We start from the raw sequence: 15,452 nt of genomic DNA on the forward strand, positions 1-15,452 counted from the left end.
GCTATATGGTTGTTAGATGCAACATGGCTTTAAAAATCATTCATAGTCATTAAAGATTTTTTTAAAGAAGACTTTTTTTTTTCTTTTTTAAACCATCCTAGTGGTCACAGAACAATTACATTTTACTTTTTGATGGAAGAGAAGAAACTGTATAATTCATCAATATAATCTAAGGAAAGCTAGAGATCACTTAATACTTTTACTTGCTATCCAAAAGAGACATATACTAAGGAAGGGACATATTCTTAGATTATCTAGCAAAAGTTACTAGAGAGAAATGAGACATATTTTACAACATGAAAAATAACCCATGTTAAGGTGAACAGGAAAATCCGTAAAGAATAAATGGGCATATGGGCTAATAGATAATTTGGGATCATTTAAGATACTCCAAAGCCAATAATAAACTAGTAGTGAAGTACATCAAAGGGACAAAGTGAGCTAAAGCATAGATAGAACCATTTAATTGTACGGCCTAACAGGTTTACTTAAGAATAGAGAGGGAATAGGATGTGGCAGGGAAGTAAGGCAACAAAGCCTGCTTCATAAAATAGTTCTATCTAGTTCTTACGGAATGAGATCTAGAAAGAAGTTTGGAGCAAACCACTGAAAGGAAACTGGAGTGAAAGCATATAGGCCTAAATTGAATAAAGAAGGAAAAAAAAAAGGATATATTGGTCTTTTCCTCTTCCATATTCTCCATCTTTTTTTTCCTTCTGTCTTCTTTCTTTCTCCCATGTCCACTTTCTACTATTTCTGCCTTTCCTTCCCCTGGCATTTTTCCCTCTCTTCTTTTACATGCCTTTTTCTTAACAGGCCATAACATAAATCGGAATCATTCTTTGTAATATATCTTAGATATTACCTATATATATATACCTTTGTGATGCTTCTCATCTCTTTATATTTTGATAAAGTAAAGAGGATTCTCTTTCTCTAAATTTTAAAGTCAAGTGAGCTGTGTCTTTTAGATATCTACTTGTCTCTTCATTGACATTTATTTCTCACCATCTTCCCCATGACAGTTTCATCCATCACTCCCCTTGGCATTTTTTTAAAAATTTGAGTGACCTTACAATAATTTTCTTTTTCTCAGTGAAGAAATGGTCCACAGAGAATACAAAGGCACATAAGAAAGGCTGCTCATCTCTGCTTACATCTAATATATTTTTTCACATTGAGGTTTATGTTCTTTTTTTCCTCTCTAGTACCACCCGTTACAGAAAGACTAATTTCAGTTTTATATAAAACCATGCATGAAAGATATTATAAATTAACCATGTAACTTTCTGTTTAGGATAACTAATCCTAGCTTATCATTTACTTTTTAGGTGCAAAGGGTGAAGCACTTACCTGTTAACCAAAAGGTTAGTGGTTCAAACCCACCCAGGAGCTCTACAGGAGAAAAGACCTGGCAATCTGCTTCCATAAAGTTTACAGCCAGGAACACTCTATGAGCCAGTTCTACTCTGTCACAAGTTTGCTATGGGTGAAAACGACTTGATGGCATCTAACAACAACACAGTATAGCAGATAAAACTCAGACAGACCAAAGTTCTAGTCCTCTGCCACTGACTGCCATTAGTTGTGTGACCCTTGTCAAATTCTTTGATCTCACCAAGCTTGTTTCCTTACCTGCAAAATGGGGATAATAATCTTACTCACTTCACAGGGTTACATGAAATAATAAGTTTAAAGTTCTTAGCATACTACTTGGCAAGTAACTTCTAATTATTATTATTTCTCTAACAATTCTTATTTTTAATAATCTAACTTTAACCAAAGCTTTCCAAATAAGATGTCTCTCTTCTTAACCCCTATAGTGTTTAAATCCTTCTTCACCTGCAGAGCCTTGGCCTCAGTGTTCTAGAGAAAATGTGACCTCTGTCAAAACATTAAATTGGGTAGTTTCTATTTACTTGCTATACTTCTATTTTAACAACACACTCTCAATCTTGCCTTAAATACCACTGTCAAGTTGATTCATGTTTTTAGAATATCTTTTTCCTGAAAACTAAGGGAAATAGTCTGCTACTAAATTTCTCAATATCCTTTTGAGATGAAGGATAGATTATCGCTATCTCTATCTCATCAATAATAAACAGGGTCTAGGAGAAGAGAAGCTTGGGAGTTCCTGCGTTGAGCAATCAATTAATATACTTGGCTATTAACTGAAAGGTCGGAGGTTTGAGTTCATCCTGAGGCACCTTGGAAGAAAAACCTGGCAATCTACTTCTGAAAAATCAGTCATTGAAAACCCTATGCAGCACAGTTCTAAACTGACACACATGAGGTCATCATGAGTCTGAATCAATCTGACAGCAATTAGTTTAGCAGAAGCTTAACGGACTCATCAGAGACAAAACAGTCAGTGGAAGGGACTGAAATGGGATATTGATATCCACGATGCTCTATTTCTATTGTTGATCAGCTAGAACACATTCTTAAGAAAAATTCTTGAGTTAATTTAGGTAGCTCCGTTAGCTACTTGGAAACCCTGGTGGTGCAGTGGTTAAGTGGCTACAGCTGCTAACCAAAAGGTCAGCAGTTCGAATACACCAGGTGCTCCTTGGAAACTCTATGGGGCAGTTCTACTCTGCTCTTAAGGGTCGCTATGAGTTGGAATCGACTCAACGACAACAGGTTTGGTTTGGGTTTTTTTGATAGCTACCTGGAAACCCTGGTGGTGTCATGGTTAAGAGTTTGGCTCCTAACCAAAAGGTCAGCAGTTCAAATCCATCAGGTGCTCCTTGGAAACCCTATGGGGCAGTTCTACTCTGTCCTGTAAGGTCACTATGAGTCAGAATTGACTTAATGGCGATGGGTTTGGTTGGTTTTTGGTTGGATAACTACTTGTTCTGATAAGAAATTCTTATCAAAAAAGACTTCCAGAATCAGACTGCTGAGTCTAATTTCTTACAAACTCAGATGCCTTCATGTACTGCTACTAAGTGGGCTGGGTAGCAGAGAAGTGTCCAGAAGGAAATTTCATGCATATGACCTTTAATCACCAATCAATTGAACTGTATGAGAAATAAGTCAAAGGGGAAAGCTTAAAAGAAAACTATAATAAATTTAAAAAATTTCTTCTAACCCTACTAAGATAAATCTATCTTATTTTGAGGTAGGTCTTTGAAACTGATACTGAATTCCATCATTCAAGACTTCTCTCAGTCTGTACCTAATTCATTAACTTTTCCCAACCTTGTCTTCCTGTCCTATTCAATTTATAAAAGAAAGCAGAATAGCTATCTCCTCTTAGACCTTGTACTCATGGCCCATCTAGAGAAGACGGGAGAGGCTCTTGTCAGTAGAAGTCCTATCCTAGTTCAAATGTACCTCTATTTTAGTCTAACCCTTTGAAGCCAGCCCTACATCCCGTCCATGGTTTCATCCCTCTCAGCACTTCTCCATTCTTTATACCAATTGTCTTTATTGTTTCCATACAAGCAATAAGCTGACCATCTTCAGCTAACCTGTATGTAAAAAAATAAAACAACTTATGCCATGCTTATCTCCAAGCCACTCTATGTGATAGTATCATAGTGATGCTGTTGCCAATGGTAAGGAACAGAAATTAAAAATAGGGCTAGAGCTATATTCTGCATTTTAATAGTTTTAAAAATTCTTATTTTGCCTGCATTCTGATTTACTTCTGGGTTATTCTAATTTATTTTAAGACCAAGCATTTATGAGCCTATATTTTACAGTCAACCTTTGTGGATTTGTCTGGATTCATAACTTGATCATTGGCTAAACATATATTGGGTACCATGCTAAGGTGTAAAAAGTTAAAAAAAAAAAAAAGATATATATGTATGTATGTGTGTATATATAGAGAGAGAGAGTCCCTGCTCTTCAAGAGTTTTCATTTAAAAAAAAAAAAAATTTAATTGTTACCTGTAGTAAGTGTTTTATTAGAGAGGTTAGCAAGGTGAAATGGGAGCATATGGTCAAGCATCCAGATCAAACTACATTCTAATTTTTCATCTTACTAGTGGGTGAGACAAGGGCTTTGAGTATGAAAAAGACTCTTAATTCCTACCCTTCTTCTTTGCTTCTTTTGGAGTTAAGTCAAATCCAATCATAAGGGCCAATATTCCGCCTCCAAAAAACATACATTTAGTATTTTAATCAACAAAAGGGAGGTGATGAAGTATAACAGAAGAAAGGCAAAAAATGTGGGTTTTAAGTCCCTTTCCCCCACACCATTCCTTTACCCCTTACTGTTTTGTGGTTTTTGAACTCAGGCAACTAACTTCACATTCTGAACTTAATGTGCCTTGTCAGTCAAATGAGGATAATATTATCCTCCATGTCCAACGGTAGGGTTGGAAAAGATGACTGATCAAGGTCCCTTCCATTCAACACTACAATCTAAATATTTCCAAACTCAAAACGGTAGGCAGGAATCTTCCCAAAAGAGGGTAAGACCTAGGGTCTAAGGAACAAGGAACAGTGAAGGAGGCCGAAGCCAGTTCTCACCGAGAGGATCTTATCACCCTCCTGGAGCCGCCCATCCAGGGCCGCAGCCCCATTCTCTTTGATACGGCTGACGTAGATGCCACTGTCGTTGGAGACATACTGCTGATCTGTCCCACCGACGATGTTGAAGCCCAGCCCTGAGAAAATCATGGAGGAATTGTGAAGGAGATAGGGGTGAAGTAGAAAAAAAGCATTAGAGAAGAAGAGATGAGAGAGGGAGGGCCTAGCGGGGAGGGAAGGATGATGGGAAGGGGACACTGGTGAATCAGGCTGTGATGTAGCTGGTGAACAGGAAGTATCACCACCAACAGAGGACAAATGTATCCGGAGCTGCCCACTCAGATCAGGCAGGACTAAAAATACAAACACAGTGATCAATATTGTTGAATATATCAAGATAGATCTAAATAGAACTCAGTGAAAGAGTAATGGTAATTTTTGAAATATCTATAATTCACATTTGAATTTGATCCTTTTGTTGGCATTCAGAGGACGTTAATTTCTCACATTCTTGATAATTAATGAACAGGGTTAACCTTTGCCCATGAGACGTTACACTTCTAAATAATTACCAAATGAACTATTCCTAATTTTAGTGGGATTCCTAGCTGTATTTCTCCTCCAGACTTTTCTTCTCTCAAGTTCCTAGAGCGTTTGTATATATGCTTTTTTGGAAGGAATTGCCTTGGGATTTTCTTTCCCTTTTTTTTTTTCCTCTATTTGTGTTTGGGGTGGGGAGCCCAGGACAGTGGTGTAGGTGTTAGCAGGAAACCTCAGAACGCTGTGAGATTGAAGTAAAGGGACTAGATAGGTAACTGCTGCTTGATTCGTGGTGACTAAACCACCAAATTCACTCTTCTTTCCTTCTCTACCTCAAGTATAAACGATCACAAAGCTGGGTACAGTGGTTGCCAAGTTTTATTCACTGTAGAAAACTGACTACCAAACTGCTATTTTTAAGACAGATTCCCCAGGCTGTGGAAAATTCCATTACCTCAAGCAGCTTTACATCAGAACCTTGCTTTCTTTACTTAGCTTGCCTGGCAGTTTTTGCACTTAAACCCTATTTCCTTTGCTTGGCTTCCTCCCCCACAGCTTGATTTAAGTTATTGAAGTCTTCCTTTGAATACCTTTATTTGTAACACAATGCCTGGGGAAGTATTGAAGAAGTGGTGGTAGGTAGCAAACTGAGATAAGGTGGAAAGGTTGGGGGGAGCAGATCTGAGGGCTTTGAAATTACTTAAAAACTGTGAAAGATTTGAGCAATGGCTGACACCAACCAGCCTCTCCCTATGCTGGAACAAACTACTTAGAATTTTTTCAAAGAAACCCAACATTCTCACTCTGGTTAGAATCTCTCACCAAACACTAGAGCTGCATACCAGCATCTGGGGAACAGAAAGTGCATGTTAAGCTGCAAATCCAACGCAGTAGTTAGTAGGGAGGGGCTCTGCTACTGGTAATTTAAAGCTTTTAAAAAGAACAGCTTTTTTAGAGAGTGGATTAACTATAAACAAACAACTCCAGTCTACTCCTCAAAAGTCACCATCAAAAGTCACCATTATATTTGTTGCAAATGAACCAAACCATGAGAACCCTTGGTTTGGCATCAAGTCCCTTTCCTCAGCCAGAAAATTTGTGGAACTGAGCTTATCTCTAATGCAAATCATTGCTAAAAGAAGCAGTGAGTAATGGTATTAGCAATTCAAATCTGGGCCCTATGGGTATCTACACAATCCCCAGGTCATTTGTTCATTCACTTGTTTAATGAAAATTATTGATCATTTACTATGAGTAGGCATTTTATTACATTATGAGTAAGACATAAAGCTACACTGAACAGTTGCTGCTTTACCCACTGTCACGGATTGAATTGTGTCCCCCCCAAAAATATGAGTCATCTTGGCTAGGCCATGATTCTCAGTCCTTCATTTTGTGATCTGATGTAACTGTCCTATGTATTGTAAATCCTAATCTCTGCCTGTGGGCAGGATTAGTCTATGTTAAGGAAAATTAAGTTATGTTTGTTATGTTAATAAGGTAAGGGTGGGATGCAATACCCGTACTCAGGGCACAGCCCTGATCCAATGTAAGGAGTCTTGCCCTGGGGTGTGGTCTCCATCACCTTTTATCTTACCTGTTGAAGTGTAGTCAATTCCCACTTACAGCATCTCTACAGGACAGAGGAGAACTGCTCCATAGGGTTTCCAAGGAATGGCTGGTGGGTTCAAAGGGCAGAGCTTTTGTTTGGCAGCTAAGCTCTTAACCACTGTGCCCCAAGGGCTCCACCTTTTGTCTTACAAGAAATAAAAGGAGAGAGAAGCAAGCAGAGAGAAAGGGACCTGGCAGGAAAGAAGAGCTGAGAACAGAACATATCTTTTGGACCCAGGGTCCATGCGGTGAGAACCTCCTAGACCCCAGGGAAAGACTGATGCCAAAACACATGGAGATCTCCAAGGAACAACGGGCCCACAGTTGTTGAAAGGAGATAAGGACCTTCCCCCAGAGCCAACAGAGATAAAGTCTTCCCCTAGAGCCGGCGCCCTGATTTCAGACTCCTAGCCTCCTAAACTGTGAGAGAGTAAGTTTTTGTTTGTTAAAGCTATTCAATTGTGATATTTCTGTTATAGCAGCACTAGATACTAAGATATACACAATCAGAAATTTATCCTTTTCCCTGTCCCTTATGGATTTTGCAGAAGCATATTTACTAATACAGAAGACCTGATTCCAAGTTCAACTTCTTAATTTACCAGATGTGTGGAACAAAAAATGTCAGCTTACCTCTGACCCTCAGCTTCATTTTCAGTAAAATAAAAATGACAAATTTTGTCCTCTCTACCTCATAAGGTAATTGTTATAGCCCAATAATATAAAATCTGAAGAAATTATTTATAAACTACATAGTAGTTGCTATATTGGGCTAAGGCATTGGTAGCAGTTCGTTGCCAATAAACTAGTGACTGCTATAGCCCAAAACTAGATAGCTTGATGGAGAAAGAATGAGTATATATACAGTACAAAGATTAAAATTCCTAGAAGATGGGAAGAAAAAGAGATTAAAAACTCCCTCTGCCTATAAATAGGACAAGACTGAACGGAACTCAAATTTATTGAAATTAAGTATGTTTATGACCTATGATCCAGAAATCTCCCTCCTGGGAAGTTTCTAGTATGCAAGTCAGTACAGCATATGCAATGCACCAACCAATTGCAACAGATGCCAGACGGAAACACGAAAAAGGCTACACGGGTACATATCTGCTGATTATTGGCTATGTTCCAGAGAAATCATCCATAAATAGGGTGACCACACATCCTGGTTTGTCTGAGAGTCTTGGGATACATATCTTTTTCCAATGCAATTAACAGAGACCCCTTCAATTTCAGAATGTAAGAATATGCACATTGCAGCATGTTTTGTGGTGACTGATGGTTACTTTGGCTGTCTATCTAAGACAGGGGGCAAAGGCCCTGAGATCAGAGGGTGCCTGTTTGAGAAACAGCAAAGAGGCTGGTGTGGTTAGAGGAGAAGCAAGTAAAACAGAAATAGACTATAGAGGGATGGTCCATAAAACCATCTGCCTGTGCTTGTCCCAAGCTTCGATGTCATGAAAGGCACTGATTAAAGGTGGCTCCAGATTAAAGGTGAGCAAAGAGACAGGGAAATACATGCAATGTGAGATCATCGTTTGGATTCTGGATCAGGGGAAATTTACCTTAAAGGTCATAATCGAGAAACTTTGACTACGTACTGTGATTATTTTTTTATTATACCAACGTTACACTTCCTGAATTTGATCATTACACTGAGGTTATGAACACGAATCTTCTTGTTCTCAGGAAATACACATTGAAATATTTAGGGATGAATGGGCATGTTGTCTATATGTCCTTAGTGGTTCAAATAAGAAAAAGATAATGTAAACAGGGCAAAATGTTAACAACTTGAGGTAGTAGGGGGTTGAGTGTGGAATCTAGAGACTTAGAAAGACAAGGACGAGAGGGGCGCCCAAATCTGCAAACAAAATAACAAGGAACGGGCCAGGGCGCAGAAACAAAGCCAGTCCACAGAACAATGGGGCAGGGTATCTAAAAATAGCCCACAAGCTTCTTTAAAACTGCATTTCAGAAGCAGCTGGAGAAAACCAGGCCCAGGGACTTGTGCAGAATATCCACCTGTGACCGCTGTGTGACCTTCCACCAGGGGCAGCGAGGGGCTACAACCCCAGCCGGGGAATCGAACCCAGACGGTGAAAGACCACGCAGGTGCAACAACCCATAATAAGTCCTGCTGCGAATCCCAGAGGCCTCCAGGACAGGAGCCATCTTGGAAAGCTGCTGCACACGCACCTTAGTTAACATATCCTTGCCTGTGTCTATGAATAAACATGAATCTTTTCCAGCTCAAAAACTTTTAAAAACTCGGGCCCGTCTTTTGTTCTGTGAGATGAGGGTATGCGTTGCTCTAGGCCCTCCTCCTCTCCGCTTGCAAGCCTCTTCAATAAAGCTTTGCTCGTGTGGAAAACTATGTGCCTTACCTGCTCATTCTTGACCAGTGAGAGGCAAGAACCTTATTCCGGTAATATATCCTTCGGGGAGCAGATTATCTAAACTATTGCTAGACAGTAGAAACACTGAATAATCATGGATTGATTTTTAAAATGTAATGTTGCTATTCATAGCAGAATATCTTCTCATAAATTTAAAACACATAAATGCAAAACAATATTACCTATTTACAAGAATGCACACATATATAAGGACATATTAAAATCCATGAGTACCTTTGGGCAGAGTGATACAGGATAGGGTTTAGGGATAAAGGATTAAAAATTAAAATAAAACAAGAAAGGGGCCTTACATACAGGTAGTCCCATATTCAAGTTACGACGAACTGCACTTACAACCATCTGTTTACACAAAGAGGTGAAGCTGATGCCTGGTTTCAAGGCATTTAAAGACAAAATCACACTGCTGCTTAGAGAAAATGCTGCTGGATTTAAATGAAAACCTTTTCTTGCTTACTGTTCTGAAAATCCCAGAGCATTCAAAAACATTGACAAAAGTAAGTTGCAGGTCTACTGCAGAAGTAACTCCAAGGTCTGGATGACAATTGTGTTATTTAAAGACTGGTTTTTAAATTGTTTCATACCAGAAGTGCATACCTACTACCTTGAAAAGAGCATTATTTTCAAGATTCTGCTGCTACCTGCCCCAGGACATCCTCCCACATAGATGATCTAAATCAAGATGTGAAAGTGGTATATCTATCTCCCAACAGGAGAGCTGTGATTCAGCCTATGGATCAAGGTTCTATGGCCACTTTCAGGCTTACTACCTACGGACTACATTTGCTCAGGCTACAGCTGTAATAGATGGAGGTATAGTAACATGACACAATTTTTGGAAGAATTATAATAGTTTTCAGTGTATCTGGAACACTGCACCTTCTTGGGAGAAAGTTACAGAAAAATGCAAGTACGGAATATGGAAAAAAATGCTGAGTTATGTGAACAGGCTCCAAGCATTTGATCAGGATGATATGGTAGAAGAGATCAGTGGGAAAATCACCCATAAGGCAAGAATGCTGAATTTAGAACTTGATATTGCCTGTTGTGGAATGGCTCATAGATCACAAAGAAGGGGAACTGACAGATCAGGACTTAATGGATTTTTAAGAGGAATGAACTCCTGAAGAAGAAAGAAAGAATGAGGGAGAGAAAAGAGAGAAGTTGTCAAAAAATTTTACAGTAAAAGGATTAGTTCAAGTTTTTTCTAAACTAAATCAGGGGTTTTGGTTGCTTTAAGACATGAACTCAAAAACACTGATCATTTTGCTAAAGTCAACAGGCAGATTCAGGAAGCAGTGAGATATTACTGCAAAATATATGAAAACAAAAAGAAAAAGATCATACAGACAACTCACTGATTTTCTGACTAGAAATGCCATTCCCATTCCTAGGATAATCCACATGATCTAGAACTTTCTACAAATGGAGTTATTACTGCAGCTGACAAAATGACATCATCCAACTCTTGTCAACTGTCAGAGTAAATTTTTATGGTTTGTGTATCTTTTATGTATGTGTATATCTATGCGTTAAAATATATCTGTAAATTTATATATGTTTCTAACCCCCAAAGACAAATAAAGATTGGATTTATAAAGACACTCATAATAAAAGGCAATAATAATAAAAACTTAAAAAAAAGAGATATTCAATTTATGTCAGAAGCTACTTACCATCGAGTGTTGGAACAGAAACCCGTCTTAAGCTGGAGACTACCTGTATGTTGATAAGGACTGTGTGCTGTGGACTTTAAAGATACAATTAACTAAGCTTTCATCATCTAAGACACAAAAGAAGTCGAAGGGAGAAGAAGAAAGAAAAAAACTGGGAATCAACAGACTTAAAAATGAGTGAATGTTATTTGAGGCACAACCATTGGTCTCTATTTACCTGGAGCAACAAAGGAAGGAGAGTCAGGAATAGGAGGAGGATATGGACTGCATGGCGAACTGCCTCCATGAACAACTGCCTCTTCTGCCACAAGACCAGAAGAACTGGGTGGTGCCCAGATAGTACTACTGAACATTTTGATCAAAGATTCTACAGTAGAATTTTGATCAAAAAGGAGAAAATACAGAACAGAATTTCAAATTCTCATGAGCTCTAGACTTTTTGCAGTCATGAAGGCTGGATGAACCCCTGAAACTACTGCCCTGAGATAATCTTTAAACCTTAAACCAAAAATATCCCCTTAAGCCTTTTTAAAATCAAACAATAATTTAGCTTAACAAGTAAAAAATGTCTGCCTTGAGCATTATGTTCTATTAAGAACTATCTATATGAGATCATATTGACAACAGCAACTCTAAAGATTAGATAGGAAGCTTAGAGGCCACTGTGTTTATGCTGATTGGCAGGAACAACTCAGAGAAGGAGGGCGAGAATGGTTGCACAACTCAAAGAATGTAATCACTGTCACTGAATTGTACATTTGGAATTGTTGAACTGGTGTACGTTTTGCTGTGTATATTCTCAACAACATCAATAAAATAAACTAAAAAAATTTTTTAAATGAGTGAATGCTGAAAACTTATGTCCATGCAAAACCCTACGCACCAATGTTTATAGTACCTTTATTCATCTTTTTGGGGTTATTCATAATTACCAAAAATTGGAAGCAATCAAGATGTTCTTTCATAGATGGAGAAGCAGTGGTGGCACAGTGGTTAAGCACGGGCTGCTAACCAAAAGGTTGGAACCCACCAGCTAGCTGCTCTGTGAGAGAAAGATGTGGCAGTCTGCTGCAGTAAAGATTTACAGCCTTGGAAACCCTATGGGACCGTTCTGTTCTTTCCTATATGGTTGTTATGAGTTGGGATCGACTCAGTGGCAGTGAATTTAGTCTCAATATGTAAATGGATAAACGAACTGGAGTACATCCATACTGTCTTAGGCTGGGTTCTCTAGAGAAGCAAAACCAGTAAAGCATATAAATACATATAGAGAGAGATTTATATCAAAGAAACTGCTCACACAATTATAGAGCCTGGACTGTCCCAAAGTCCATGGATTAGGATGGAGGCTTCTCCCGATTCACGTAGCTGCAGGGGCCGGCAAACCCCAGATAGGCAGGTCGGACAGCAGGGCTCTTGCTCACAGGCTGTGAATATTGACGAATCCCAAGATTGGCAGGCAAGACTGCAAGGCTTCTCCTGATTTACATAGCTGCAGGGGCTAGTGAACCCAAGATCAGCACATCAGAGAACAGGGCTCCGCTCACAGACTGTGAAGATCGAGGAATCCCAAGATCAGCAGATAAGCTGATAGCTCAAGTCCCAAGAAATGGCGGTCAGATGCCTGGGAGGCAGCCACAGGATCCAGAGCAAGCAAAAAGCCAGAACATCTGCTTATATTTAGATGCAGGCCACACCCCCAAGGAAACTCCCTTTCAACTGACTGGCTACCTACAGCAGATCCCATTATGGGAGTGATCACATATAAACACTGAGAATCATGGCCCAGCCAAGCTGACACACAATCTTAACCATCACACATACAATAGAATATTATTCAATGATAAAAAAAAAATGAGTTATCAAGCCACAAAAGACATGGAGAAACCTTAAATGCACATTACTAAGTAAAAGAAGCTGAATGAAAAGGCTATATACCTTATGATTCCAACCTTATGACATTCTGGAAAAGGCAAAACTATGGAGGCAGTAAAAAGATCAGTGGTTGCCGGAAGTGCAGGGAGGGGAAAAGAGATGAATAGGTAAAGCACAGGACATTTTAGGGCAGTGAAACTATTATGTACACTGTAATGGTGGATACATGACATTATGGATTTGTCAAAACCTATAAACACAATGTTCTGCTGCTATTCATAAGGTACATAGATCAAGACGTAGTTGTTCAGACAGAACAAGAGGATACTGAGTGGTTTAAAGTCAGGAAAGTGTGCGTCAGGGTTGTATTCTTTCACCATACCTATCCAATCTGTATGCTGAGCAAATAATCTGAGAAGCTGGACTATATTAAGAAGAATGGCACATCAGGATTGGAGGAAGACTCAGTAACAACCTGCGTTATGCGGATCACACAATTTTGCTTCCTGACAGTGAAAGAACTTGAAGCACTTACTAATGAAGATCAAAGACCACAGCCTTTAGTATAGATTATACCTCAGCGTAAAGTAAAAATCCTCACATATGGACCAATAACCAACATCATGATAAATGGGGAAAAGATTCAAGTTATCAAGGATTTCATTTTACTTGGATCACAACACCCACTGAAGCAGCAGTCAAGTAATCAAAAGACATTGCATTGGGCAATCTGCTGCAAAAGGACCTCTTTAAAGCGTTGAAAAGCAAAGACGTCACCTTGAAGACTAAGGTGCGCCTGACCCAAGCCATGGTATTTTCAATTGCATCATATGCATGTGAAAGCTGGACAATGAATAAGGAAGACCGAAGAACTGATGCCTTTGGATTATGGTGTGGGCAAAGAATATTGAATATACCATGGACTGTCAAAAGAACGAACAAATCTGTCTTGGAAGAAGTAAAACCAGAATGCCCCATAGAAGCAAGGATGGTGAGACTGCGTCTTACATACTTTGGACATGTTGTCAGGAGGGATCAGTCCCTGGAGAAGGGCATCATGCTTGGTAAAGTACAGGGTCAGTGGAAAAGAGGAAGACCCTCAACAAGGTGGACTGACACAGTGACTGCAACAATGGGCTCAAGTATAACAATGATTGTAAGGATGGAGGAGGACCTGGCAGTGTTTCACTCAGTTGTGCACAGGGTCGCTGTGAGTCGGAACCGACTAAACACAGAGAGTGAACCCTACTGTAAGCCATGGATTTAGTTAATAATAATGTATCAATATTGGTTCCTTAATTGTAACAAATGGACCACACTAATGCAAGGTGTTAATAATAGGGAAAACTGTGTGGGGTATGTGTGGAGAAGGGAGTAGTGGGATCTCTGTACTTTCTGAACAATTTTTCTGTAAATCTAACAGCACTAAAAATAGTTTGTTTTTCAAAAATTTATGAACGAGCAAGTATTGCTTATTGAATTCTGGTTATAAAGTGCCACTAAATTAAAACATGTGGCAAGATTAAAATGAATTGCCTGATCTCTAATTTAGATGAGTAGTCTAAATACGAAAGGGTAAAGGTGGCATGAGGATGACATCATTATAGGATTGGGATAGAAAAAAGTTACCTCGTTAAAGAGCCTTAGAAAGTTAAATAAGAAATGCCTTTTTCTGAAACCCTCCTGACTCCAAGTGATTACACTGATCGTGTATAAGTGTAAGAACAGTAATAGCAACAGCAACTGGTAATATTTATGGGGCATTTACTACGTGCTAAGCATGACTCGATGGCACTGGGTTTGGTTTTTTTTTTTTAAGTACTATCCAGGAAACCCTGGTGGAGTAGTGGTTAAGAGCCACGTCTGCTAACCAAAAGGTCAGCAGCTGGAATCCACCAGGCGCTCCTTGGAAACTCTATGGAGCAGTTCTACTCTGTCCTATAGGGTCGCTATGAGTCAGAATCAACTCAACGGCAACGGGTTTTGGTTTTGGTTTAGGTACTATCCTAAGTACTTTACATACATTATCTCATTTAATCTTCTCAACAAACTCATGAGGTGATTATTACCAATATATTACCAATATTTATAGAGGAGTTTAAAAAGTGAGGCACAGAGAAATTAAGTAACTCTTCCAAAAGATCGCAGTTCCTTGCAAAATCAAGTCAGGCTGCTTGATTCTAAAGCTTGAGTTCTTGACCATTTTGCAATACTGCATCTTTGCAGAAAATAAGAATTGCTTTAGAAAAAGGTCCTCAAAGCACTGCTGGCTATCTTGGGAGCCAGCTTCTCTTTGGGATGGCTCTGAATAGGCAGTGTTGAAATAATGGCTGTAGAAAAGTATACAACAGTAATATATTCCAGAGGAAGAATTCATCATTCTGGAATTCTGTCACCACAGTCAAGGTCCTTATTGCTCATCTTCAGTCCACAGAAGGAAAAACCCTGCATTTCATTCAGATTCTTATCTATAAAATCTAAAAGTAGAAAGCAAAAGGCTACTGTTTGACCTATTATTCTGGAAATAGTAATTCTGGACATAATTAATATGAAATAAAATACTCCATTAGCACCAATGATTACAATCACTTGATTAAGAATACTAGGCTGACAAATACCTTATTTTCCTTCTATCTACTTTGAGATTTTTTTCCAACCCAAGTTCAGTTTCACTCATTTTCTCCAGACATCAATCAAGCTCTATTAGACACAACCCACTTTTTTTCATTAGTCGTTTTCTATAGGACATTTACCTCTACATATATTATGATTCCTGAAGTTTATTTAGAGGAGAAGTAGAGAGGAGTGAACAAGCATTAACAGTGTGGTAACAGTGACACTTCAC

At 38.9% G+C, this 15,452-nt stretch overlaps 1 protein-coding gene across 1 annotated transcript in view; it reads right to left on the reverse strand.

Annotated features, from left to right (window-relative positions):
- Positions 1-15,452, reverse strand: part of SYNJ2BP (synaptojanin 2 binding protein) — an 86,454-nt gene that overhangs the window by 16,631 nt on the left and 54,371 nt on the right. The window contains exon 2 of the mRNA XM_049897959.1: positions 4,486-4,622. Coding sequence (XP_049753916.1) covers positions 4,486-4,622 — 137 coding nt within the window. The remainder of the gene's footprint in view (positions 1-4,485; positions 4,623-15,452) is intronic.

The sequence above is a fragment of the Elephas maximus genome, chromosome 10 (genome assembly GCF_024166365.1).
Source record: "Elephas maximus indicus isolate mEleMax1 chromosome 10, mEleMax1 primary haplotype, whole genome shotgun sequence".
NCBI classification, from domain to species: Eukaryota; Metazoa; Chordata; class Mammalia; order Proboscidea; family Elephantidae; genus Elephas; species Elephas maximus.